The 25,883-nt window shown below is 38.6% G+C and overlaps 1 protein-coding gene across 1 annotated transcript in view; it reads left to right on the top strand.

Moving 5' to 3' along the window:
* LOC130237787 (arf-GAP with coiled-coil, ANK repeat and PH domain-containing protein 3-like) overlaps nt 1-23,411 on the top strand; it is a 56,776-nt gene extending 33,365 nt beyond the window's left edge. The window contains exons 2-5 of the mRNA XM_056468815.1: nt 16,488-16,545; nt 22,952-23,071; nt 23,152-23,205; nt 23,328-23,411. Of these exons, the coding sequence (XP_056324790.1) occupies nt 16,488-16,545; nt 22,952-23,071; nt 23,152-23,205; nt 23,328-23,411 (316 nt within the window). The remainder of the gene's footprint in view (nt 1-16,487; nt 16,546-22,951; nt 23,072-23,151; nt 23,206-23,327) is intronic.
* Nucleotides 23,412-25,883: the final 2,472 nt, after the last annotated feature.

The following is a 25,883-nucleotide window of genomic DNA, read 5'->3' as shown; positions in this document are numbered from 1 at the left end:
AACATGCAAACTCCACACTGAAATGCCAACAGGCCCAGTCAGGACTCAAACCGGCAACCTTCTTGCTGTGAGACGATAATGCTAAACACTGAGCCACCTTGCCACCTCTAAAAACAAATGTATTATTCCCCTCTCGACATTTTTATTTAAACAATTTTCAGTGAAAGGTTAAGTTTTTTGTGAATTTTTTAAAATGAAAGACACATGATATAAAAACAAATGTATTTTTTTGTTTACCCATTGTTTGCCCATATTTACCAAGATTTCCAACAATTTTGACCATAAATGTATGCACTGTTGATATATATAAAGTATATATATAAAGTTCCTTGGAGTTCACTCGTAAGAAAATGTAAGATTTTTAAAAGGAGGCGTGGCACCAAGCCCCACCCCTAAACTCAATCGATGAGCAAATCATACTAAATTGTACGAATGAGATTGTACAAATTAACCACTAAATCAAGTAGTTGCAGTGTGATAGCGTTGGAACAACCGACTGGATTTACACTATGCCTTACATAATATATTACTATAACCAGGGCTTGACATAAGCCTTTTTGATCACCAGCCACTGTGGCTAGTAGTTTTCCAAGGTTACTAGCCACTTGCCATTTTCACTAGCCACAATTTTGTTGTTGAGAAAATTTATTTGATATGCATAAATTTGACTTTGGCATGCTAAAATTCCTTGAATAAATTATTTTTTTTTATTTCCACATGCCGCCTCGTTCATTTTGCTTTCATAAAAAAGGTTCGCATTGCACAGGACTTTTCAGGGCTCGACGCTATAAGGATTTACAATTTTTTTCCTCTGGCCACACCAAACTAATATTTCCTTGCCACAAAATTTAAAGAATGTGTCAAAGCAAGCATAATACTGCTGTATACATACAAGTTTTATTCAACAAAAAAACCTGTTCTTAAAAAACAATTAAATTTAAAAAAAACTATATTCTCATGTACTATACAGTGGTCTGTTCAGGCTACAGGACCCAGATCACCGTTAACCAGGCTACGCATGCAACATATTAAAGCAATGTTATTGTAAAGGATGTCTATTAAATCACATTAACAAAAATAACTGTAAGCAAAAGAAAGCAGGTGAAAAACATTCTGCTATGCCCAATGTTGGGCCCATTGATACTCTGTTCAAACAATGGTTAAAGCGAAAGCGGCAACCGCTGCTGCTTACAAAGAATCGTGACCCCTTGAAGGATAGTGGGTGCACGAGCATCGCACTAGTTTCCTTTCCAGACACAGTTTCTTCGTGCGAGGAAATGGCACAGGAGCTTTTAAACACTAATTTAAATACTAATTTACTAAATACTAATTCACTTATTTACTAATTTATCAATTTACTGTGACCTTTTATGTGAAGCTGCTTTGACACAATCTACATTATAAAAGCGCTATACAAATAAAGGTGAATTGAATTGAATTGAACTGAAATTGAATTGAATTAAACACAGCTGATGTGATGCGTGACACTAAAGCCCTCGTCAGTGGGTGAGCTCCTCATTTATTGAGGAGAGCCTGTCTCACTGTGCGCGTGATCCTCTCATTCGGTATTCACCTGCATTCTTTTGCTCGCGCAAACAATTGTTTTTGTCAGCTTCTTGATTCTAAGATCACATTTGCACGCAAATTTTCAACCAGCCAAAGTGGCTAGTGGGAGTGTCTGTCTAACCCGCCAAAGAGTTAGACAGAACAGACTGTGAAGTATAGCAACGTAAACTGTGTAGTATAGCAACGTAATATCGTTCATCGCAGTTATTTTAAGGACACTCTATAGCAGTGGTTCTCAATCATGGTCCTGGAGGTCTGGTGTCCTGCAGATTTTAGCTCTAACCCCAATCAGACAAACCTGTGCTAGCTAATTAAGCTCTTACTAGGGTTTCTAGAAACATCTGAGCAGGTGTGTTGAGGCAAGTTGGAGCTAAAATCTGCAGGACACCGGACCTCCAGGACCAAGTTTGAGAATTCCTGCTCTATTGCAAAACATCTTATCAAAAGAGGTCTAAATTTCATCTGTTATTGCATGTCCATCCAACAAAGTCTTTGGAGAAGCATGCAGTTACATGATACAATGTATGACACATTTATCTGTTGAGCTAAACTTTGATGGGAAGCGATTTAATGTCATTATGTTTTGCTTTTATTGAAATGCACCCAACTTGTAAACTCAACTATTGACGAACTGGTCCTTTGGCTGCTCTTTATGGTGGAGTTATTTATTTTCAAACACGTTTTCCAGCTGGCATCTCTATGAAGCTGACAGTTTTCATTGGAAAGGGAAAAAGGTGCTTATGTAATGTGAATAAAATCACTGAATTTTACCATTATGACTGGTCTGATTTAAAAAAATAAATAAATAAAAAAGCAAAACCACAATATACAATGATCAATGCCAGTTGCACTTGGCGCACACTGAGTTTTCAGATAACAGAGAGTATACTGTGCTTTAAAGCAGTTAAGAGCAATGTCACAACCCCTTAACTATCTAGTTTAATTCACTAGATTGCGGTTAAATCTTAATCTAATCATGACAGACTATATATCATTGAAAAGGTTTTACTTTTCTGAATACATATTTTACTGTTGTTCTCTTGTTTTTTTATTATTAAGGTAGAGTAGGAGATCAAAATACAATTTCTGTCACCCTTCAACCTGTGGGAGCATTTGCGGTTACATATTTAAACCATAATATTATAGTCAGAACATGAAGAAATCATGACAAACTATATATAATTTGAAAGCTTACAATGTCTACTTCCCGAATCTGATTGGTATTGATAGATATTACTGAGCAACAGTTGTTTATTAGTTTGTGACGAGCATACTCATTAGAGTTGTAAAGCATTACTTTGCTACAGCAATCCACATGTTAGTTTAAAAAATAAGGCTAAATTCTAATCAAATACCACCACATGAGACGCACTTTAGAATTTCATGTCTACATTACAAATATTGTCAAAAGTATAAAAATAATATGGTTTATATTCCTCAAAACACACACAGACACCTTCATATGGTCACCAATAGAAATTGTATATCAACTGGTGGTCATGTTTGGTACTGCGGCCAAACGAAATTCATTTTTTGTGATATCAAGTTCAAATTTGGAATATAATTTGTTCAGATTTTTAGCTTTCTGTCAAATCTGGGCTAAAACAGGTTTTGGAAAACACATATTTTATGTAATATAATAAATATTTTATATTTTAAGTTTATTGTTTTAATTTTTTCATAAACTTAAAGGCACATCACTTTTGTTTTATTGAACTTTTTGAACTTTTTTCACTTTAGCTACAATCCGACAAGTGTCTTCTGTAAAATGGAAAAGCAAAAACAAAACAAGCTTAAATCTATGCACCAAAGCATTGAAGATTGTCAATCATTTAAGTTGAATAGGTTATTTTCGTGTCTGTTCAAAAAGTGGAGGCAACAGTTAAAGGGTTAAAAAAAAATACTGTAAAACTATTACTAACCCAATGTTTAGTCAAATAAAAGAAAGTTTTTACATTAAATTTAAATGACACTTTTTAACCCAATGATTGAGTTTGTCCGTTTTTGACCCAACGTTGATATAGTATCAGAAAACTTTTTGCAGAAATCTCGTTTTGCATGCTATCTTCATCAAATTTGAAATATAAATAATTGATGAGACACCGGGCGACACAGTGGCGCAGTAGGTAGCCTCGGCTGGGTCAGTTGGCGTTTCTGTATGGAGTTTGCAAGTTCTCCCTGCGTTCGCGTGGGTTTTCTCTGGGTGCTCCGGTTTCCCCCACAAGTCCAAAGACATGCGGTACAGGTGAATCGGGTAAGCTAAATTGTCCGTAGTGTACGAGTGTGAGTGAGTGTGTATGGATGTTTCCAAGTGATGGGTTGCGGCTGAAAGGGCATCCGCTGCGTAAAACATATGCTGGATAAGTTGGCGGTTCATACCGCTGTGGCGACCCTGGATTAATAAAGGGACTAAGCCGAAAAGAAAATGAATGAATGATGAGACACTTGGCTTTCAAGGCATATTTTTCCAGGCTTTTGCTTGACTGATTTCATGTGTTTGTATATGGAAAAAACTAATATTGAACACCGTACAATTTTTCTTTCTTGTTACTTCATAACTTTTTATATTTTTTTAACAAGAAACTTTCTAGATGGACCATAGTAAAGCTCAAAGTCTCTTCAATTCTTTTGTTTGTAGCTCACTGGGGTCAAGAGCTGTTACTATTTTAAGTTAGGTGTAAATGCTCACAAGTTTGGTGCTGGCTAACAAGGCAAGGCAGGTTTATTTATATAGCACATTTCATACACAGTGGCAATACACGGTGCTTTACATGAGCAGGAATAAAAGAGACAAGTATAAGAACATAAAAACAGATAATAAAAATGATTAATAACAGATAAAAACAGATAAAAATGTGTTAAAACAGGTTATAAAAGAATGAAAAAGAAAAACAGGTTAAAACAACCCAACATTTTGTTTTACCGTGCATTTATGGCCAAAATAAAAGATCGAACACATTTTATATGCAGTCTAATTCAACAATGCAAACAAAATCTCTTATTCTTGCATGCATGTTTGGTGAATGACACATCTGAAATTGTGACAAACTGATATCAGGAAGCGAATGTTACATGGAGAATGTGAAATCCTCCATTTTGCTGAAGGCATTGTGCAGCGGTCTTCCTTCTCGTCGTGAAAGCAAACCAATTGGTCTTGGGAAAAATGATCCTCTGTTCGTTCAGTTTCCCCAGATAAAGCGCCTCACATTTGTTGTTTTGGTTGCTCATAAAGTCAAGCCTGTAAATAGCGGACACATGTGGACGCAGATTGATATTTAGTGATCCGTTTGCTACGGGCCCTGAAGGCCCCAGTCATAGAGTTGATGAAAACAGCCCCTGTGTTGGCCTATTGAGTTTGTTTGCTAACAGTCCAGTCATTGTGAGTGGAAAAACGGCTCAGGGAATGTGCTTAGCTGCGCTAGGACTCCCAAAGACAGCATGGCGTTTTAGTGCCCTCGCAGGTGTCTTGATAATTCCCTCATCTGTGTGCATCCTTCATATTGAAGATCTATAGCTGAAGTGCAGCTGCGCCGGGCTGTTTCATGCTTTTTTAGATGCTGCTCACAATCAGCTTGTGTTGGACGCCGAGAATCTGGAACATTCCAGCTGTGAGCCAGAAGAGTGATTTTAGCAGAATCATTTATTCATTCATTCATTTTTCTTCGGCTTAGTCCCTAATTTATCAGAGGTCGCCACAGCGGAATGAACCGCCAACTTATCCAGCAAATGTTTTATGCAGCGGATGCCCTTCCAGCCGCAACCTATCACTGGGAAACACCCATACACTCTTGCATTCACACACATAAGACTACGGCCAATTTAGATTATTCAATTCACCTATACCACATGTGTTTGGACTTGTGAGGGAAACCGGAGCACCCGGAGGAAACCCATGCCAGCACGGGGAGAACATGCCAACTCCACACATAAATGCCAACTGACCCAGCTGGGGCTCAAACCAGCGACCTTCTTGCTGTGAGGCGATCGTGCTACCAACTGACACCCCAGTAGTAATCAGTAATTTGTAATCGATTGCTTTTTTAAAGTAACTTTACTCAACACTGATTATTATTATTATTAAAGAAACCAACGTTATAAAGTGACTAGTCTTTTTTACAACAGTCTCTTTTTTTAATTATGATTTTTTGTGAATTAATTTAATTCAAAGTTGCTTATCTTGACTATCAAAGAGAGCAGCCAATAAAGTTTACGGTTTCTCTCTTAGCAAATCATAAAATCTGCGAATGGCATCACTTCGGTTTAACAGTCTGTGAAATTAAGGATGTTTACAGCCGAGCAAGGAAGTTCCAGCAATGAAATTACAGGACTCTGCTTAAAAGGGGAAGATTTTAGTTTTTATTGCTGCCGTTCTCACTTCATGTGAAGTTTAGCTGAGGGAACTTGGTTTTATCCATCACCATTTGAGTCATAAAATGATAAACCAGGGGTGGGCAAACTCGGTCCTGGAGGGCCGGTGTCCTGCACAGTTTAGCTCCAACTCTGCTCAAACACACCTGCTTATAGATAATTAGGGATCTTGGAGACACTGATTAGCATGTTCAGGTGTGTTTGATTAGAGTTGAAGCTAAACTACGCAGGACACCGGCCCTCCAGGAGCGAGTTTGCCCACCCCTGTGATAAACTATGGGTTGTAATAATAACACACATGCCATATTTTAATATGTATTCCTACATTAAAAAAACCTCATTCATTGGATTAACTACATTATTTTATGGTAAGTGCTTGCAAACAATTCATACGGGCTGAATTTCAACTCAAATTAAATTTTGTAAAGTTCAACTTAATTTGTATAAATTCAGCCCTTATACATTGTTTGCAACCACTTACCATAAAAACAATTAGTAAATCTCTTAAATCATTTTGGGTGACACAGTGGCTCAGTGGTTAGCACAGCAAGAAGGTCGCTGGTTCGAGTCCCGGCTGGACCAGTCTGCATTTCTGAGTGAAGTTTGCATGTTCTCACCGTGTTGCTGTGGGTTTTCTCAGGGTGCTCCGGTTTCAATCCAAACACGTGCGCTAAAGGTGAATTGGATCAATTAAATTGGCTGTAGTGAATGAGTGTGTATTGGTGTTTCCCAGTACTGGGTTGCAGCTGGAAGGGCATCCACTGTGTAAAACATATGCTGGATAAGTTGGCGGTTCATTCCGATGTGGTCAGCCCTGATGAATAAAACTAAGCCGAAGGAAAATGAATGAATGAATGAATCAATCAATCAATCATTTTTTCAATGTATTTACATATTACAGTTATACTTTACAGCAACATTGTCATTTACATAATAAGTAATTCATTATTATTATTATTATTATTATTAATTATTTAATTTAAATAACTTAATTTATTAAAATCATTTCATATATTAAGTGGCGCAATAGGTAGTGCTGTCGCCTCACAGCAAGAAGGTCGCTAGTTCGAGCCTCGGCTGGGTCAGTTGGCATTTCTGTGTGGAGTTTACATGTTCTCCCTGCGTTCGCGTGGGTTTCCTCCGGGTTTCCCTCACAGTCCAAATACATGTGGTACAGGTGAATTGGGTAGGCTAAATTGTCCGTGGTGTATGTGTGTGAATGAGTGTGTGTGGATGTTTCTGGAAGGGCATCCGCTGCGTAAAAAGCATGCTGGATAAGTTGGTGGTTCATTCCGCTGTGGCGACCCCGGATTAATAAAGGGAAAGTCGAAAAGAAAATGAATAAATGAACTTAAATGATTTTTTTAAATAAACAATTTTGGTTTCTTTATTTAATTGATCTAAAAACTGTAATAATATGAAATGGTCACAATTGTTCAAATGTAACTCATTGTAACTTTAATAAATAGCACATTTTCAGCCTCATTGCTCTAGGTCTGATTGCATGGTCCTTCAGGAATTATTTTAATATGCTGACGATCAAGAAACATTTATTTTACTCATTGCATTTATTAATATGCTTTCATTATGGCAAGGCTTTTCAAAAGATGTCAAATTGCAGATGCCAAATGATATAAAATAATGTACAGTTGAAGTCGAAATTTTCACAGTAATTCCTATAATATTTTTTCTTCTGGAAAAAGTCTTATTTGATTTATATTGGCTAGAATAAAAGAGGTTTTAAAATTTTTAAGCAATGTTTTATTTCGTTTGGCTACGGAACAAACCATTGTTATACAATGAATTACCTAATTACCCTAATTAACCTAGTTAAGCCTTTTAATGTCACTAAATGTCATTAAAACGAATTAATTCACGGCCTACGACAACAATGCCATCGTCCATTGCGATGTTTCACATTAGACATTGTACATTGCCAAATTGTTCGACATCGCCCAGCCCTAACTTCAACTGTAATCATAATTATTCAGGCGTATTGATATGGATTTGTAAGTTTGATTTATTGCATGCTCGTTTCCGTCAAGTTTGTAAGTCATGTCATGCTGTCTTTAAAATGCTGTGCTGATTTCACACCAATTTCACAACTCTTGCGATATTAATCCATTACAGTGTTTGTAGCATTATTATTATTGTAGATCATTGTGCCCTGAGGCTGAAAGATGGATTTTTTGCTCTTTAAATGGGGGGAAACTCCTCCTCAGGGCTGATCTGAAATGTCAGGCTGAGAGTTACGAGCGTACATTCATGTGATGCGGGCACACACACACACACAAACGTCTGCATCAGGCTAATAATAGCTTCTGGATGGAGGAAAGGCTGCGCAGCGGAGCTTGAGATGAAAAACACGTGAGGTTTCCCCCTCCAGATCACAGCGGCGATTCACCATTCTCGCATCATTCTGAAGAGACGACCCCCCCCCAAAAAAACTAGCAATTTTCTCTAGGTTGTTCTGACAAAGGGCTGAACTATTTTAGAAAGTGCACTGAAAAAAAAAGATTCATTGGATTTACTACATTTTTTACTCAAGGTAAATGGTTGCAAACAATTTATAAAGGCTGAATTTAAACAATTGCTTTGGAGATTTGCTTTAACAACTCAGCCAGCCATCCTTTCTCCACTGCCATACAGATAGTGCAGCAAGATGCTTCGGTCCTCATACCATGAGGCAAAACAAGAATTTGTTGATTTGCATCTTCTAGGTGCTTCATTTATGGCAATACATTTTGTACACTATTTAATTCATCTGTGTATACTTTTATTTCGTTCAGTACTTAGAGGAAGAGGAGCAAAATAGACAAATCCCTTATGTCCTGCTGCTTGGGGATGAACTAAACTGCTCTCAGGTGTTTGTTATTGTGTAAGGAGTGGCACTTAATTCATGGATTTAAATAAAGCTTTGCCAATGTACAAATCTACGTTAACACTTCTCTCAATTCATCGGCATCAATGTCATCGCTTAACGCTTGCTTAACTGAAATTAAAGCTTGGATGCAACATAATTATCTTAAACTGAATAGTTCGAAAACAGAGATGTTATTGGTTGGCACTCCTTCTAACATTAAGAGGTGTAGTGCATTTGAGTTAACGGTTGATGGGTCTGTCTTATCACCATCTCCGCAGGTGCGTAATCTTGGTGTACTCCTTGACTCTCAGCTTAGTCTGAAGCCTCATTTTAAACATGTAACTACAACGGCCTTTTATCATCTTCGTAATATAGCCCGCTTGCGTCCTTTTCTCTCGAGGCCTGATGCTGAAAGACTCATCCATGCTTTTATCAGGTCTCGCTTGGATTTTTGCAATTCTCTGTTCGGAGGGTTACCAGCAAATTCTCTCAAGATATTACAATACATTCAAAATTCTGCTGCACGTGTGTTGACATACATCGTCTCGGTCGCACATCACTCCCATACTCCAACAGCTTCACTGGCTGCCCATCAAGTCTCGTATTGATTTTAAAACATTGATTTTAACATATAAAGCGGTTGTTCATGGTTCTGCTCCAGGTTACATTTGTGACCTGATATCCATTTCCTATATATCCATTTTTTACTTACTTACACTGAGACCCCCCCCCCCCCACACACACACACACACAAAGATGTAAACATTACAGCTGCTCCATATTGAAGGCGTCCACCAAAACCCCTCATCTTACCGTTGACTCAGTTCCTCTGTGATCTGGTGCATTTGAAATTAAAAATAGATGTGAAATGGTACGTTTTTTTTTTCTGTCTAAGCCCGAAAGAATTCAGGACACACCCGACATTATAAATGCATATTTATCTCCATTTCCAAGTTGTAATATTGCGTTAAGATGATTTGAAGACCATTATATCAGTGTCATTTACAAGATTATCTGGGTTTTATAATGCATAAATAGGGCAGATTTGCTGTAGTGGATCAGCGCAGCGGCAGATGGTCTGAAGCTCTCCAAGTCCCTCTCTCCGTATGAGAAATGTTGTCTCATAAACTGTGATATTTTAATGTCTTTGCTGTTATCATGGCAACATATTGCGTCTCCGAGTCTTTGCTGAACAGATTTTGTCACAGTTATGTTTTTTATTTATGCTAATATGATTTACCAGTTTCAACGTTAATATGATTTACCAGTTTCAACAAATTTAACAGGCTTGTTTTGTTGTTTATGATCTCTTACACCTCTAAATGTAAATGTATGTAACTGATTAACCTTCATTTACTGCAATCGTTCATCCAGACCTGCTGACTAACTGTTGGTTTGTAAATTTGGACAGTTATGCTGTTCACACCAAATGCAGATGAAGCGTCAAGCATGAGTGATTTACATGTTACTTTAATGGAAAGACGTGAAAAGACATCCTGCGGTGCGATATGCCTGAATGATGTGTGAATGATGCGTGCGAGTTGAGCGTTTTGACACGCTTAACACGTGGATCGCTCGAGTTGGAAAATCTGAACTTTAGCGCACATTTGCGTCACATTAACCAATCAGGAGCTTGCTCTTGTAGGGGCGTGATTATGAGGTAGTGCCTGTTGTTGATGTCCCGAGGGGAAGTCTTCTTGCCGACACCGAACAACAGTTCATCAGACTGGGCTGGGCTCAGTCTAAAGCACCGCTGAAAGTTTCCATCATCCAGGTACAGTTGCTGGAGGAGTTGATGATCTAGTGGACTCGGACACGGCGCCGAACCAATATACGCTGTTTTTAGCCTTCCTAAAGTATATAAACAAAGCAATTCTCTCAATTAAATCCATGTTAGCCATTTAGCAACGAAGCTAGAGTCACCGGGCAGACAGAAGGCCCGTCCATGACGAGAGCGAATTCAAAATGTTCCCGTGTTTATTTACGTCATACCTGCCAACACTTCCATTTTTTCCCAGGAGACTACCGTATTTCAGACCCATCTCCCGGTTTGTTTTGTCTCCCGGAAAACTCCCGGAATTTAACCCCCCCACCACTACCACCACCACCGAATCGCCGACATTAGTGTAGTGTCCGATCGCAGCGGCTGCCTGAAACCTACTGCATAGACTCCAACCGCTACAGTGTTCTCAATTATAATAACGTGCATTTTATTGTCAGTAATGGTGACGACTTTGTAACTGGGGAAACAGTAATTCGTTTGATTACTCATTACTCAAAAAACTTATCCAGCATATGTTTTACACAGCGGATACCCTTCCAGCTGCAACCCAGTACTGGGAAACACCCATACACTCTCACATTCACACACACTCATACACTACGGTCAATTTAGTTAATTCAAATATAGCAGAAGAAGAAACCCACGCCAACACAGGGAGAACATGCAAACTCCACACAGAAATGCCAACTAACCCAGCCGGGACTCGAACCAGTGACCTTCTTGCTGTGAGGTGACAGTGCTAACCACCGTGTTGCCCTTTTAATATTTGTATTTTAATATTTTCTGTTGGAGAGAAAGAGAGAGAGAGCACGGCAGGTATCGATACTGTGCAAATGTGTTATTGTAACGTTTTCAGTATCGAAATATCGAAACTAGTTGATATACAGTATAGTCCAGTGATCACTAGCAACTCTTTATCAGGAGTCTGAGTACAACCTGAACAATAAAGCCTGAACTCTCACCATGTGGAAGAAAATAAGGATGATGTTTCATTACAGATTATTTTGATAGGTTATTGCGCAATCCTATAGCATCATCATCTCTCTGTGTTGTCCAAGAGACGTGCTCAGTCATGGTCCACCCCTTCTGCAAGAGCTGTTTTGGACATAAATTCTGGAGTTTGGCTCTGAATCTCTGATCTCTCCCTCTCTCTGGAGACTAACATAAGTTCTGAGACTCAAGCCAGGGAACACAGTCTGATCTCTGCATCTTGTTTTGGGGTCTTAATGATATTGTGAATCAGTGAGAAATCTACTCGCTGACTTTGTTTTTTAGTTCTTGTTTTGGGGTAGAAAGAAGTCTGAGAGCGGAGAGTGACGTTTATGTGAATTTTTGTAAATGCAGCACTGTATGCACTGTGCACTTTCCTCGCCCTCACAAACAAACACACAACTTAAATGAAAGTGGTGAGAAAACATTGTCAGGAGACGAGTTTATTAAAAGCATCACCGCTTTGCTTGGATGAACAGAACAAGACATCAATTTACTGTCCACGTTTGTTGTGTTGTTTTTTTCTTGAGATTTGAGCAGATGGATTTAACTCCGTAGGCCTCGCTGACAAACTTTATGCCTCCTTTATTATTAAATTAGTTCTTACACTGCAAAATTTTTTTTTTCTAGTACAAAACATCCATATAATAATATGCCAAAAATGAAGTGTTTTTCCCATAGACTGTAAAATATATGGACGGAGTATCCGTGACGTCACCCATAGGTTTCTGAACACTGCAAAAGAAGCTACAAGTAGGCGCGGCCAACCGTCGCCATTTTGTTCGCGCGTCATCACACCCACGGCGGGATACCAAACAAGGGCAAAGAGGCGAAGAGTGGGCGGAGCTACAGAGACCTGCTGGCACTCTGCTTAGACCTGGCAGACAGAATTTACTTTGGGAGAAACACTTGATACTTTATTACCTGCGACTCGTTTGTGTTCTGACCACATGTGCTTGGCTGTACACTATATCAATAAAGTGTTTAGACTTTTAAAAACACTGCTGTAACACATTGAGCCACTAAGCAGTGTTCTTATGACGTTTTCTACAGGAGGAAAACGCGAAATACGTCCAAACACTTCAGATATAGTCTGTGTTAATAAATGCAAGACTATTGATGAACTCCAGCATAACACTGTATGATAACGCTTCAGATGACTGTTCTAGAGCCTACAGCTAATCAATCTGTCACATTCTGGAGTGCTTTATGGGTCTAAAGAAAAATATTAGTGATAAATGATCTTAAATAAAACAAATACATTTATAGAGATGATATATAAGTATATAACTTTACTGACATGGGAAACGAGGCCACGTGAATGGTTTGTGAGCACAATTAAGTGCACACAGCATCCCATATCATCTGATAATTGTAAGAAATAATCCCAAAAGGCAGCTGACTGTGTAAAGCCACATAAAACAAAACAAAAATACGATGAATATGCCAAGATCAGTGGCTAATCTGCCGGATTCAGCTGAGGTGAAGTGACGGCGACCAGCGAGACCTAGCTGTCACTCAATATATATATATATGTGTATATATATATATATATATATATATATATATATATATATATATATATATATATATATATATATATGTATATATATATGTATATGTATATATATATATATATATATATGTATATGTATATATATATATATATATATGTATATATATATATATATATATATATATATGTATATATATATATATATATATATATGTATATATATATATATATATATGTATATATATATATATATATATATATATATATATATATATATATATATATATATATATATATATATATATATGTATATATATATATATATATATATATATATATATATGTATATATATATATATATATATGTATATATATATATATATATATATATATGTATATATATATATATATATATGTATATATATATATATATATATATATATACACACACACACACACACATTTCAGATATATATATATGGGGGGGGGGGGGTATATAACACATCCTGCTTGCAGATCCACGCATTTGCTTCATGCCTGAACTCCTGTTGGCCCCGTTTTAGTTTGCTAATGTGATCAATGTAAGTAACAGAGCATGCAGTGTAGAGGACGAGCAGAGCTGCTGAGGGACTCGTGAAAACCACAGACGTCTCAGTGCTGTTTCTTCAAATATGCACCAACTGAGGCGAGCAGACTAACAGCAATGGCTTTTAGCTGGAATCTAAACTGGATTAGGAAGGCTTTCAGACGGCGTGAGATTAGATGTGTCATCGTGCATTTGTGAAACTGATGTTCATGAAGCTATGGCCTAATCATAGAGCATGCTCGCCGCACTGTGAAGATCTTAGTCTTTCTATTAGGAACAAATAAGCTCTGAGATCAACCGTAAGTCATTGAAGTCAAAAGGGCAATGGTATAATAAAAGATACATCTCTGTGCAGTCAGCCGTATCCAGTGAACAACGGCTTAAAAGCGTCTAGCAGACCTGAGTGCACATCTATTTTCTGTGGATGGTGGTGTGTAGGGCTGCACGATATTGAACAAATCTGACTGAACTTGTATAATCACAGTGCAAAACACGCTTTTCTTATTTTGTTTTGTCTCGTTTCTAGTCCAAATATCTCAAAATTCTCAATCAAGTAAAAATATTGGGATTTTTTTTTACCTTCAGAAGAAATAAGTCAAAATTAATAGTATTTTTTTCTTTAAAAAGATGGTCCAGAGTGTATTTTTAAGGCTTGGTTGTGTTTATAAGATGCAAAGCATTGTATGCTCATGCTTCATTTATAGAAAATCACGTTGTTATTTTTTCATATATCATACTTTGATTATATACAGCTACTCAGCTAACATGAAAACGACTATCATATTTCCTAGTTCCTAGAAAGCCCGCCCTCAATAGGCTCTGATTGGTCAGCTAACAATGTGCTGTGATTCGCAGATCAGCTCCGCGTCATGACTCTACTAGCACGCGCTTTGCCTCTGCTGTGTAAATACTGTCAGAGTAGCTGTTAGCCGCATCAGTTTGAGCCTGAATCAGACAGAAAGTGAAGAGGACACAGATTAACCTCACGCCTGCTCTCTAAAATAGTGTCTTTCACATATATCCGGGTTATAAGCATGCGCAAGTAATATGAAACGTTCACATATCTTTTGTGAGTTTGTTATTTGAGATGTAGAACGCAGTGAAACGGCAGCATAGAGAGACACTACAGCGCTGGTGAAGACTGTGGGTGTTTACAGCGGTTTGATGAATAAATTTGTAGCTAAATTGTTAGCGGTGCCAAACAGCATTTCCCATTGTTTACGTCCTCGCTACAACATACCGTTAACGCTAGAAACTGTGCATGTACTAGATCAATTTTAACAAATAAAAATACTTACAAGTTGTGGCTCACAGTCCACAGATTTATCTGTTAGAGGAGTTTTAACTGAATCCAGCACTGAACTGGGAGAGATTCTGGAAGCTGTCCTTTGTCAAATGCTAGCTATATGTTTTTATAATCCTCCGGAACATAATTAAAATTAAATTGTAAGCACTTCTCTCCTTGTGTCGTGTCCTTTGGACTCCCAAATACAGAAACAGAACAAGCTCTGTGGAAATAGCAGTGTTTGGATGCCATATTAGCTTTCTCTGCTATAACATTACAGCGTCTCTGGCCACGCCTCTTCACTGTGCATGGTGTATGCGTGTAACCTGAAGTGTTTGTGATCTCACTAAGCTGTATGTATTATTTTTGTAGTCCCCAAACTTCGTCCGCTGTAGGCTTTCCTAAGCTAACTCTGTAAAAGCCAATGTCTCCCTTTGCATTGAACTTTGAGCGTATTACATTCAGAGATGTTGTTTATGTTCACACAGCTACATTGCACGTCAACTAAAGTTTAAAATATGATTTGGTAGTGGACCACCCCTTTAAACAAAATAACAAAAGATAAATTATCTGCCAATGAGGCCAGTAAAATAATCTTTTCACTCTGATATGTAGATATTTTGAATATAAACAAGAAAAAAATTCGAAGAAAGAAAACTTTTTTATTTTGCGTAAATCGTATGAATATTTAATTTTTTGTTACACCTCCAAACAAGAAGCTGGGGTCAAACCTGACCAAATGATTAATATATGTTTAAGAAATATTAACCTTCTCAGATTAATTAAATGCGATAACACATTTCAAGCTACTCTGAAGTCCAACTGATGTCATAAAACATGCTCTCTTTATTCGTTGTGTTTAGAGTTCTTTCTGAAACTGCCGATTATATGTGGTACATTTTGCATACACACTTGAGGTGTTTGGCCAATCGCAGCGCACTGGGTCAGCTGACCAATCAGAACACTCTAGGCCAGTGATCACCAAACTTGTTCCTGGAGGGTGTCCTGCAGATTTTGGCTCCAACCCTAATCAAACACACCTGAACAAGCTAATCAAGGTCTTCCTAGGTATACTAGAAACATCCAGGCAGGTGTGTTGAGGCAAGTTGGAGCAAAATCCTGGAGGGACACCGGCCCTCCAGGACCGAGATTGGTGACCCCTGCTCTGGGCTTTTGGGAAGGAGGGGCTTTTTTTTTCAGACAGACTAGGAATAGAGGTGCTGAAGTAATGTATATTGTTAACATACTTTGTATGTGTAAACCTGTTCCAATACACCTAATAACAATTTAGGTGCACTTTTAATGGTATTTCTTTGAGTTTAGTCTATTTGAGGCTGTTCAGTGCCAGTGTGACTCACCAGAATGTAATGAAATAGACAAACTAACACTTCATAATAGACTAACACTTCATGATAGTTGTGTTAATATAAATAAAGAGTGCTTTTGCTTGTTCTTTAATATCACAAATGCTAAATAAGTGTGAAATATCCATCATCTAAGGAATAATGTGTTTTTCTTGTGTCATTTCAGGGCGAATATCGATGAAGTAGAGACTGATGTTGTGGAAATCGAAGCCAAGCTTGACAAGGTATGAACAATCTGTGTGAAATAACTTCATGCGTGCCTTAGTTCGCATACCCATTATGGCCCATTTCCACTGCTAGGTACAGTACGGTACGGGTCGGTACAGGTCACCTTTATCAAGCTTGCGTTTCCACCGCCCAAAGGGGACCCTTTTGGTGGGCATGGTGTACAACAGAAAGTGTCAAACAACGTCATTTTTACTCGAGGAAATGTCAAAGTACAACTGTACGGGTCGTTCATGTATCAAATGAGAAGCACTTCTCACAAAACAGATGCTTTATACACTTATGGCTCGTTTCCACTGACTGGTACGGTACGGTACGGTTCGGTTTGGTACGGGTCACCTTTATCAGGCTTGCGTTTCCACTAACAAGGGTACCCTTTTGGTGGGCGTGGGTGTATGACAGAAAGTTTCAGTCGACGTCATTCTCGCTCGAGGAAATGTCTACAATAAAGCTGTATGGGTCGCTCACATATCATATGAAAAGGACTTCTCACAACACAGATGCTTTACACACATAAATACTTGTGTAGAAATGTTTATTACTAACTTTTCAATGAACAGGAGTTGATTATAACTGCAGATCAATGAAACAGCCTACTGTAACGTCTGTAATTATATTAAACAACTAAATAAATGAACATATATAAACACATACAGCCCTTACAGTCTCAGATATGTTACCATCTACAGAAGAACTACATATAGCAGACATTTCGCCCGAGGGCAAGGAAGAAAGTGAAACCGCTCGCGCCTCAGACTGGCTCGTAAAAAAACTACGGGGCACAGGGTAAATCTGCTCTTCTTCTTGGATTTGTGGCTGTCCATCAAGATGACGACAAGGTTTGTTTAAGTCCAGATCGACCATGGCTCGTTATTATATGTATAAATAATTCCGCTATAATCTCTCGGCTGTGTATTTCAAACATGGCGGGTTTTTTGTTTTCATTCTGGCTTGTTGCGTTAGCGAATGACGTATCTCTGTAAACCAATAGCGTTCAGCTGCGCGTGTGGCTCCGCCTTTTGGTACCCTTTCTCGTGTTTGGTACCCTTTCGAAAGGGTGCCGAAAAAGTGGTACGGTACGGTTCGGTTCGGTACGCTTTTTACAGTGGAAACGGCCATAAAAGCGTACCAAACCAAACCGAACCGTACCGTACCACTCAGTGGAAACGGGCCATTAAATGCATAAATGTTCATTACTAACTTTTCTATGAACATGATTATAACTCATAGAAACACAATAAGTCTCTTTTTTTAATTTTCCGACATTAAAATAGGATCCAAATCCTTGCAACTCTGAGGCTTATCGCAACGTGAGGTAGGAGTGAGGTTTCCCCGTGGGCAATAATAGTGGTTAGAGTACGGACAGGTCTATACTTAGAATTTCCACCGGAAATTGTAGACCATCCGGGAACATTTGGCATACTTATTTCAGCATAATACAGTTTGGGACATACTAATTCTATCTTGGAATACTATTTAGGATGGATAGTATGTGAATTGGGATGCAGCAATGCACTGTTCTGTGCCGTTTTGTAATAAAAGTAGTGTACTGTAGAGTGTTCATGATCATGAATGAAAAAGAAATGCTTATTTAACAAACAAGCAAACAAAAAATACCCAGTGCTAGAGGACAGAATAATCTAAATACTAATAATCACAGTTGAGTACGTAGTCTGTATTAAGGCATAAGGACACAGCTTACATTTACTTTGATCAGTGTCGTCTTTGCCTCATTTAATAGAGATGTACTGTAGGTTTGATGCCTTCTCAATGCTGAGCTAACTAAGGTCTTGCACATTACCCCATGGATCAAACAGCATAACAAATGTGTGCGCCGAGCTAAATCCCAGCTCGTACGCCATACAGGATTAAATGAGATTGAGAGAGAAACCCATTTAGCTTTAGGATACCGAATATCTGCATCAGGCATGTGCAGTTTTACAGCTCTTTGCTCCTTCAGAAAATTATCTGTAGCGTTCAAATCTGCAGCGTGCTCATTATTGCATGCATGAGAAACCCTATACCTTTAATTTGTGTAAATTAGTGCAAGATGCTCAAATAAAAGGTCAAATAAGAGGCTTCTCTAGCATTTTAGAAGTAGTGTAATTGTAAACAGTGCTTTTTGAGTCGTTGCAGAGCAAATTAAACTAGTTTTAAACCAAATTAAAGTATGTTGTCATTCTCCACCATGAAAACAGCTTGTGAAAACTCGTTAAAGTACAATTTAGTCGTTAGTGCGTCGACACATGCACTCCAGTATTCACGGCGACCCGAGTTCGATTCCACCTCGCGCTCCTATATGCCGATCCTTCCCCTCTCTCGGTTCCTAATGCTTTCCTGTCTATAATCTCTACTGTCCTATCCAATAAAGGTGAAAAACCCTGAAAAAATAATTATTAATTTAAAAAAAGCATTAGAACAGACATCATACTACGTTTCAAAAATAATAAAATCCAGAAACTAAGAAATTTTAACTAGAGACATCTGACTGCTGGAAGCTTCTAAAGTTTTGAAGTGAAGTTTCATAAACTAATTTCGAGAGGAGCACGTGATATGAGTGAGCATGTCTGGCTGCTCATCTGTAATCAGTAATAATCCAATCAGAGTGATCCTAGTTTACTATAAATGGATCATTTTCTCCCTACTGTTTCTATCTTCGTTTGGAAGAATCCCCCCTTCCACCCTATCTCCTCCTTTTCTCCCTTTTCTAAAGGGGGAGCTCTCGAGACCTACCTGATCTCGGATCTCCTGATATGCTTATCGACCGGGCGGGAGCCCTGGGCTCAAATGTCTCCGAGCTCAGGGTTCTCTCCCGGGACAGCATGCCAAACTTGCTTTATACGCCAAGCATATCTAAGTGGGAACTCTTGAAATGTTGTTACGATAGGGCTGGGCGATATGGTTTTTAAAAGAAATCAGATTCATGATTTAAATTTGATTTTAATATGGTTTCCCTTTTGGGATCAGATCTTCTGGGAATTTCCACCTTAGGGTTAAAGTGCAATCAGTAACAACAAGCCAAAAGGTGAACATTTAAAATAACATAACGTGTGACATCATGCAATTCCGTGTGTAAACAAAACATTTAACAGCATTCAGTTTCAGTGGCTGAGAGTATGAGGAGGTGTGCTGGTTTTAAGTTGAACATCAAGGCTTAGAAAAAAGAAAGAAAGGAAGAAAATCTACGACCTAAATATACTTTTGCGCAAATCTGCCGTATTTTCCACAATATATGTAATGTCTTTTGTGTATATACTGTATATAGTCCTAAGAATAAGGGCTGGGCAATGTCGACCAATTTGGCATCGCATGATGTCTAATTTGAAACATCGCGATGGACGATGGCATCGTACGCGGCGGTGAATTAATTATTTATGAATAATTAATTAATTCATAACAAATTAAGGATAGCCTACCGTTTCAACTACCTGACCCGCATGGCCTTTGTTTTACCCATAACCAAATCATAAATAAATAAAAGATAAGTTATACACAGATTACCACCTGTCAATCACTTTTTTTCCGCGGGACTCTGGCATAAATAGGCAGAGTGATAATGGCGTCGACAAACTTGGTTGTTAAAAAGGTGCACAACCAACAGGAACCAACCAACAGTATCTGAGGTTTTCACTAAAATGACTAAGTACAAGCATGAAAGCGAAAGATTGAAGCAGTGTACTGACGCTGTGACGTTACCTGATAGATTTAAAAGACCGAAGAGTCGTCTGATAGAGACAAGATAAATTAAATGTCACGTTTAACAACTATAGTGAGACGCCATCCAGCGGTACATCCTTGATAAACTGTTCGACGTGCACTGCTTTCTGGGCTGACTGCTGGAACTCTGACGCTGCTGTGCATGACAGAGTGTGTGTGTGTGTGTGGTCACGTGATGTGCATTTTCAGTGATATAGAGGGAGATCTTTAAGGAAAGCTAGATAAAACGCCAGTGTGGACTTGGATCATTCTCATTCTAAAATGCTATTGTAAAACTAAGACGTATTAGTGTAAACGGGACCGTGTGTACTTTTCAAGAGCATGTTGCTGCTGCGACGGGGGCGGGGCGGAGGATCGTGATGGCTATCGACCATCGGAGATGGCATCATCTATCGGCCCAACCCTATTAAGAATTAATTTAGTTGTTCAGGCGTAAAACGAAATGAAAAGCAGTTTAAACACAAGTGCTGTCAGGAGCAGCAGGCGAGTGCAGAAAATCCATTGAAAACACTGTGGTAAAATAAATGTACACATTTTAAAAACATGCCGTGGAACAATGGAATTTAATGCAGCGCTTGTTGTTCCATGGTGGCAGACCCACATTATGTCTACGTCTACGTTAATCCAGATAAATTTCTAAATGGCATTTTCATCGAAAAACTCTCCACACTATCATTTTTCAATTATTTCCATCATCCACGGTAAAATGACTAAAACACTTTGGTTCATGTATTGCGCATGCGCACTGACGCAAGATGATTTTATCTACATCATGTCTGCCTAGTGTTTATTTACTTTCCGTCTCTTTGAAACGTCATGGCTAAATGTCGCAACTGCTGTCTCAGGGTGGACAGAAGGCTGAAATGGAGAGCAAAATAGGCACTTTTAAACTAAATCTGTTGTCCAGTGGCAGACGCAGACCACAGTTGCTGTGACATTTTAAAGAGACGGAAAGTAAATAAATGCCAGGCAGATATGATGCAGGTAAAATTGTCTTACGTCAGTGCGCATGTGCAGTACATGAAAAAAGTCGTTCAGTCGTTTACGTGTGGATGACGGAAAGAATTGAAAATGATAGTGTGGACATGGAGCTGAGATGAGAACGCCATTTTTCCAGTTTATTTGGATTAGTGTAGACGTAGCCTAATTGTCCTTTTTTACAAGACGTGTTTAACAATCGCCAACATCTTAAATCTCTAAAAGTTTTATATTTACATTTTTTATAAACGTATATGTATTTACATTTCGTCACCTTAGAATTATAAGGTTCTATCTGACATTTTTGTCAAAATTGAGTTATTCACATATTCTTATAAAATGACATCTTATTTACATGATGTGATGTTTTTGTATGAGTTGTTTACATTTTAAGGCCTTTTATTTAAAAAGCGAAAACAGTTCATCTACAAAGTTGAACTCTAGCTCGGCTCTGTAAGGTTCTTTCTGTGAGCCAATCAGCATTTTAATGCATGCATGAGGACCAATCAGGATCAGCTTTTTTTGTCATTTCGCCAGACTGCTCCATTGACAGCAGGAAAGACCAGAAAGACAAAATCGCACAAATCAGAGTACAATACCGCACTACACAAAATTGAGAAGGGTGTAAATGTGATGATTAGAAGCTTTTTTTGACATTGAGATGAAATGTTAAATTTTACATTGTTGAAAAAGAAACGAATATTTAAAAAAATCTATATTAAATGTGAAATATTTTTATTTGTGTATATATGATGAGTGAAACATTTTTCTGTGTTTATTAAACTCATTTGCTCATTGTATGTTTCTTTTAAAGTCTTTAAATTTAATATTAAGCCCTGAAGGACGAATACTTAATTTAATCATAGGGCATGTAATTCAAGAAATATAATTCAATAACTCATATAAAGCATACAATTTTATAAATATTAACATATTAGTTAGATAAAATTAATAGCTGCACCGGACAAAATCTTTAGCACAGCCTTGTATGCTTAATTTGAACAAGAAAAAAAAAATTCATCCTAAAACATTCAATAAATGTTATAGACAGCAAAAACTTTCTCGAGCGTAAACATATTGCTACAACACCAAATTATATTGATTGTATTTCTTGATAAGTTATGCTTCAATGAATGATCTGCCAGACAGAACCTTACAATTCCGAGTGGAAAATGACTTTTCAGAATGAGAAGGTTCTATCTGCATTTACCGTGGTGTTTTTACTCCAATTTGCAAATGTAAGAGAACTTTGATAATTCACATTTAGAGTACATTTAGAGTCTCTGTCATGTTAATGAATGAAAGAGAAATGTTACACACATATTGCTTGATGTGGAATGCAAAAACTTTGAAGCTCAATATCTCAATATCCTTTCAGAACGCTTTCAGAATGCTTGTGCGAGGCGTTCTAATGCAGAGTGTACGGAGGTGGGATTGTAAATTTGACGCAGTTCTCTCTTCCGGCTGCCGTTATCAGTCTCACCCTATTTTTTTCTTTTTTTTTAAAGTCTTGATAACACCATTGTGGAGTCTTTCTTTCATTATTTCAGCAAATAGGATTGTGAAAAAAATGTTTGTTGTACTCTCCCATTCACTGCGCTCTAAGTTCACCCACTTATACGCTACCGAGAAACCTAGAAATGTTAAAATGGTCTATTGAATATGACAGCCACAAGCAATGTGTTGTGTCTCTCTATCTCTGTGCATCAGCTGGTGAAGTTATGCAGTGGTATGATCGAAGCTGGAAGGGCCTACGCTACCGCCAATAAACTCTTCGTCAATGGCATTCGAGACTTATCTCACCACTGCAAAAAAGAGGAGATGATCTCGGTAAGTTTCCCAGACAAGTTCCTATATCTAACACAATGACTCAGACAATACTCAGTCCTGGTTGTTTTCTTCATTTTCAGGAATGTCTTGAAAAGTGTGGAGAGAGTCTTCAGGAAATCGTCAACTATCACATGGTAAGGCACGTTTCCTCAGAATCATCGCCATAATAAAAACACACACATCTGCGTTCCAGCCATGTGATCATCGCATGTTAGCATGACCTGTAGTTTTCTCATGGGTGTTTTTATTATGAAAGCGTATTACGTGTGCCGTGGGGCGTAACTCAACCCAGAGATTGTGGATCTCTTTACACGAGGTGTTTCTCCTCATATGTGGCTGATTTATTTTTTCCACATGCCACCCAAAACCATCTGCAGAGCCAGAAAAGGCTTCTTAGTGCACAGGAGTTTCCAAATACTTGGCATTTTTGACAATTTTATTGTGAGGAGCGTATAATTAGGACGGTACATTTTGAAGAGATGGAATTGGAAATGGTTGAAGTTGGACTCAAATGTCAGTTGGTTTTATGATAGATCTTCATCATATCTTGCAGTATAAACAATATTTCTCTATGGCTTAGCATAATTAAACTGCAATCTGCAATTTATTTAAATACATAAAATTTTCAACACATTTCTAAACATAATAGTTTTAATAACTCGTTTCTAATAACTGATTTCCTTCATCTTTACCATGATGACAGCACATAATATTTGACTAGATGTTGTTCAAGATACTAATATTCAGCTTAAAGTGACATTTAAAGGCTTCACTAGATTAATTAGGTTAAAGTTAGGGTAATTAGGCAAGTCATTGGACAACAGTGGTTTATTCTGTAGACCAGAGATGCCCAGTGTTGGCCCATGGTAATATTTGACTTGGGCAGGCTTAATTTGTGCCAGAACAAGGCCGGTTCCTGATCTGGCACCTCTGAAATTCTGTTCCGGCACTCATTTACGATCCCTCACCCCCCCCATAGCTCTTTAGATTTGCCCACAATACCATCGAACCCCTAACCCCGCTCTTTTTTTGCATTCGCGCCCCCCGTTATGCCCACCAACCCCACCCCCCTGTTCTTAAACTTTCTTCCGCGACTACCCCCCCCCCCCCCACCCCCCCCCCCCCCCCCCCCCCAAAAAAACCACCCCCCTCTTCACTTTTGCCAGCGATTGGACCCCCCCTTTTACTTTCGTCGCAACAACCTCACCCCCCGATCTTCACTTTCGTCCGACACCGCTCCTCCTCTGGTAACATGTCGGATCGTTTGCCCCGATTGATCCGGGGGACCTCGCAATTTACAAATTAAGCACGGATTTGGCCCACCGTCCCATCTGAAAAGAGAGGGAGAAGGATAGGAAGGTGGTTGACATACAAGGAGGCTAATAATTTGGGAAGGCTAATAATTCTGACTTCAACTGCATAGACAAGATGAACTTCCAATATTGCACAGTCCTATTGCTCGAGCACCAAACCCCAATGCAAAACAGTCTGTCTCGTCGCATCAGCAGGTGACTACTCACATTTATTAGTTAATGTGAGAGTGAATACTCAAGAAGGACTCTCGGGCGTTGTGTAATTGAAAGCAGAGCCCTGCACGTCCTCCTGTTTCCCACAGCCACCTTCACTTTAAAGAAAGAGGAAATGCCAGCGCTGTGGTATAAAGGACTTGTGGCTTTTTAATTGTCAGCCCAAAGAAATGACTGATCCTCCCTGCATGTAGCATCAGCAGCGTTTGAAAAGAAACAGTCCAGAGTTTCTTCTGTTCTCCGAGTTTCTTTCACATTCCGCTGCTTTATGGTTAACAAGACACTGTTTATCCTGGTGATGAGCTGCTTTTGTGAGACACGACTGTGGTGAAGACTGAATTCCTGGACTTTTACCAGAAACACATTTTCAGAAAAAGTTGTTACTAAAATATGGCATTACAAAAGTACCAGCAAACAGCCCTCCAAATATTACTTTTGTGTAGGATTTCAATATACACAACCTGACAAAGTCTTGTCGTCAATCCCAGTTGTAAGAGCAACAAATTAGCTTGACTTCTAGTTGATCATTTGGAAAAGTGGCAGAAGGTCGATTTTTTCTGCTGATCATCTGTTGAACTGCATCCCAATCATCACAATACTACTGAAGACCTACTGGAACCCTCATGGACCCAAGATTCCCACAGAAATCAGTCAAGTTTCACTACCCGATGGCATGGGGGCTCAGTGGTTAGCACTGTCTCCTCAAAGCAAGAAGGTCACTGGTTTGAGTACCGGCTGGACCAGTTGGCATTTCGATGTTGAGTTTGCATGTTCTCCCCGTGTTGGCGTGGGTTTCCTCCGGGTGCTCCGGTTTTCCACACAGTCCAAACACATTCGCTATAGGGGAACTGAATAAACTAAATTGGCCGTAGTGTATGTGTGTGAATGTGAGAATCTATGGGTGTTTCCTAGTACTGGGTTGCAGCTGCATAAAACATTAGCTGGAATAGTTGGCGGTTCATTCTGATGGGCGACCTCGGAAATAGAGATGAAGCTGAAGGGAATTTAATGAATGAAATTTATCTACCCACTTCCTGTGATTGATGAAGTCTGGATCTTGATCCTTGCGCATATGGTGGTTTTCCCTCTATTCATCCCAGAACAGGTGTCTGTCTATGGGAGCAATGACAGATAATGGCTGTGTGCTGAAAGCACATTACTTTAATTCACTCCTCTTGTTCCTGCTCACTGCTGTTTTTCCTGGGTCAAAGCTGTTAACCTGCCACTCTATAAATCTGAAGCCTGGCGGTTTTACTCTGGATCTAATCCTTCTGCCTCATAAATCC

Source organism: Danio aesculapii, chromosome 11 (assembly GCF_903798145.1).
Source record: "Danio aesculapii chromosome 11, fDanAes4.1, whole genome shotgun sequence".
NCBI classification, from domain to species: Eukaryota; Metazoa; Chordata; class Actinopteri; order Cypriniformes; family Danionidae; genus Danio; species Danio aesculapii.
Note: the sequence above shows the minus strand (reverse complement) of the source record. Positions and strands in the feature narration are given on the sequence as shown.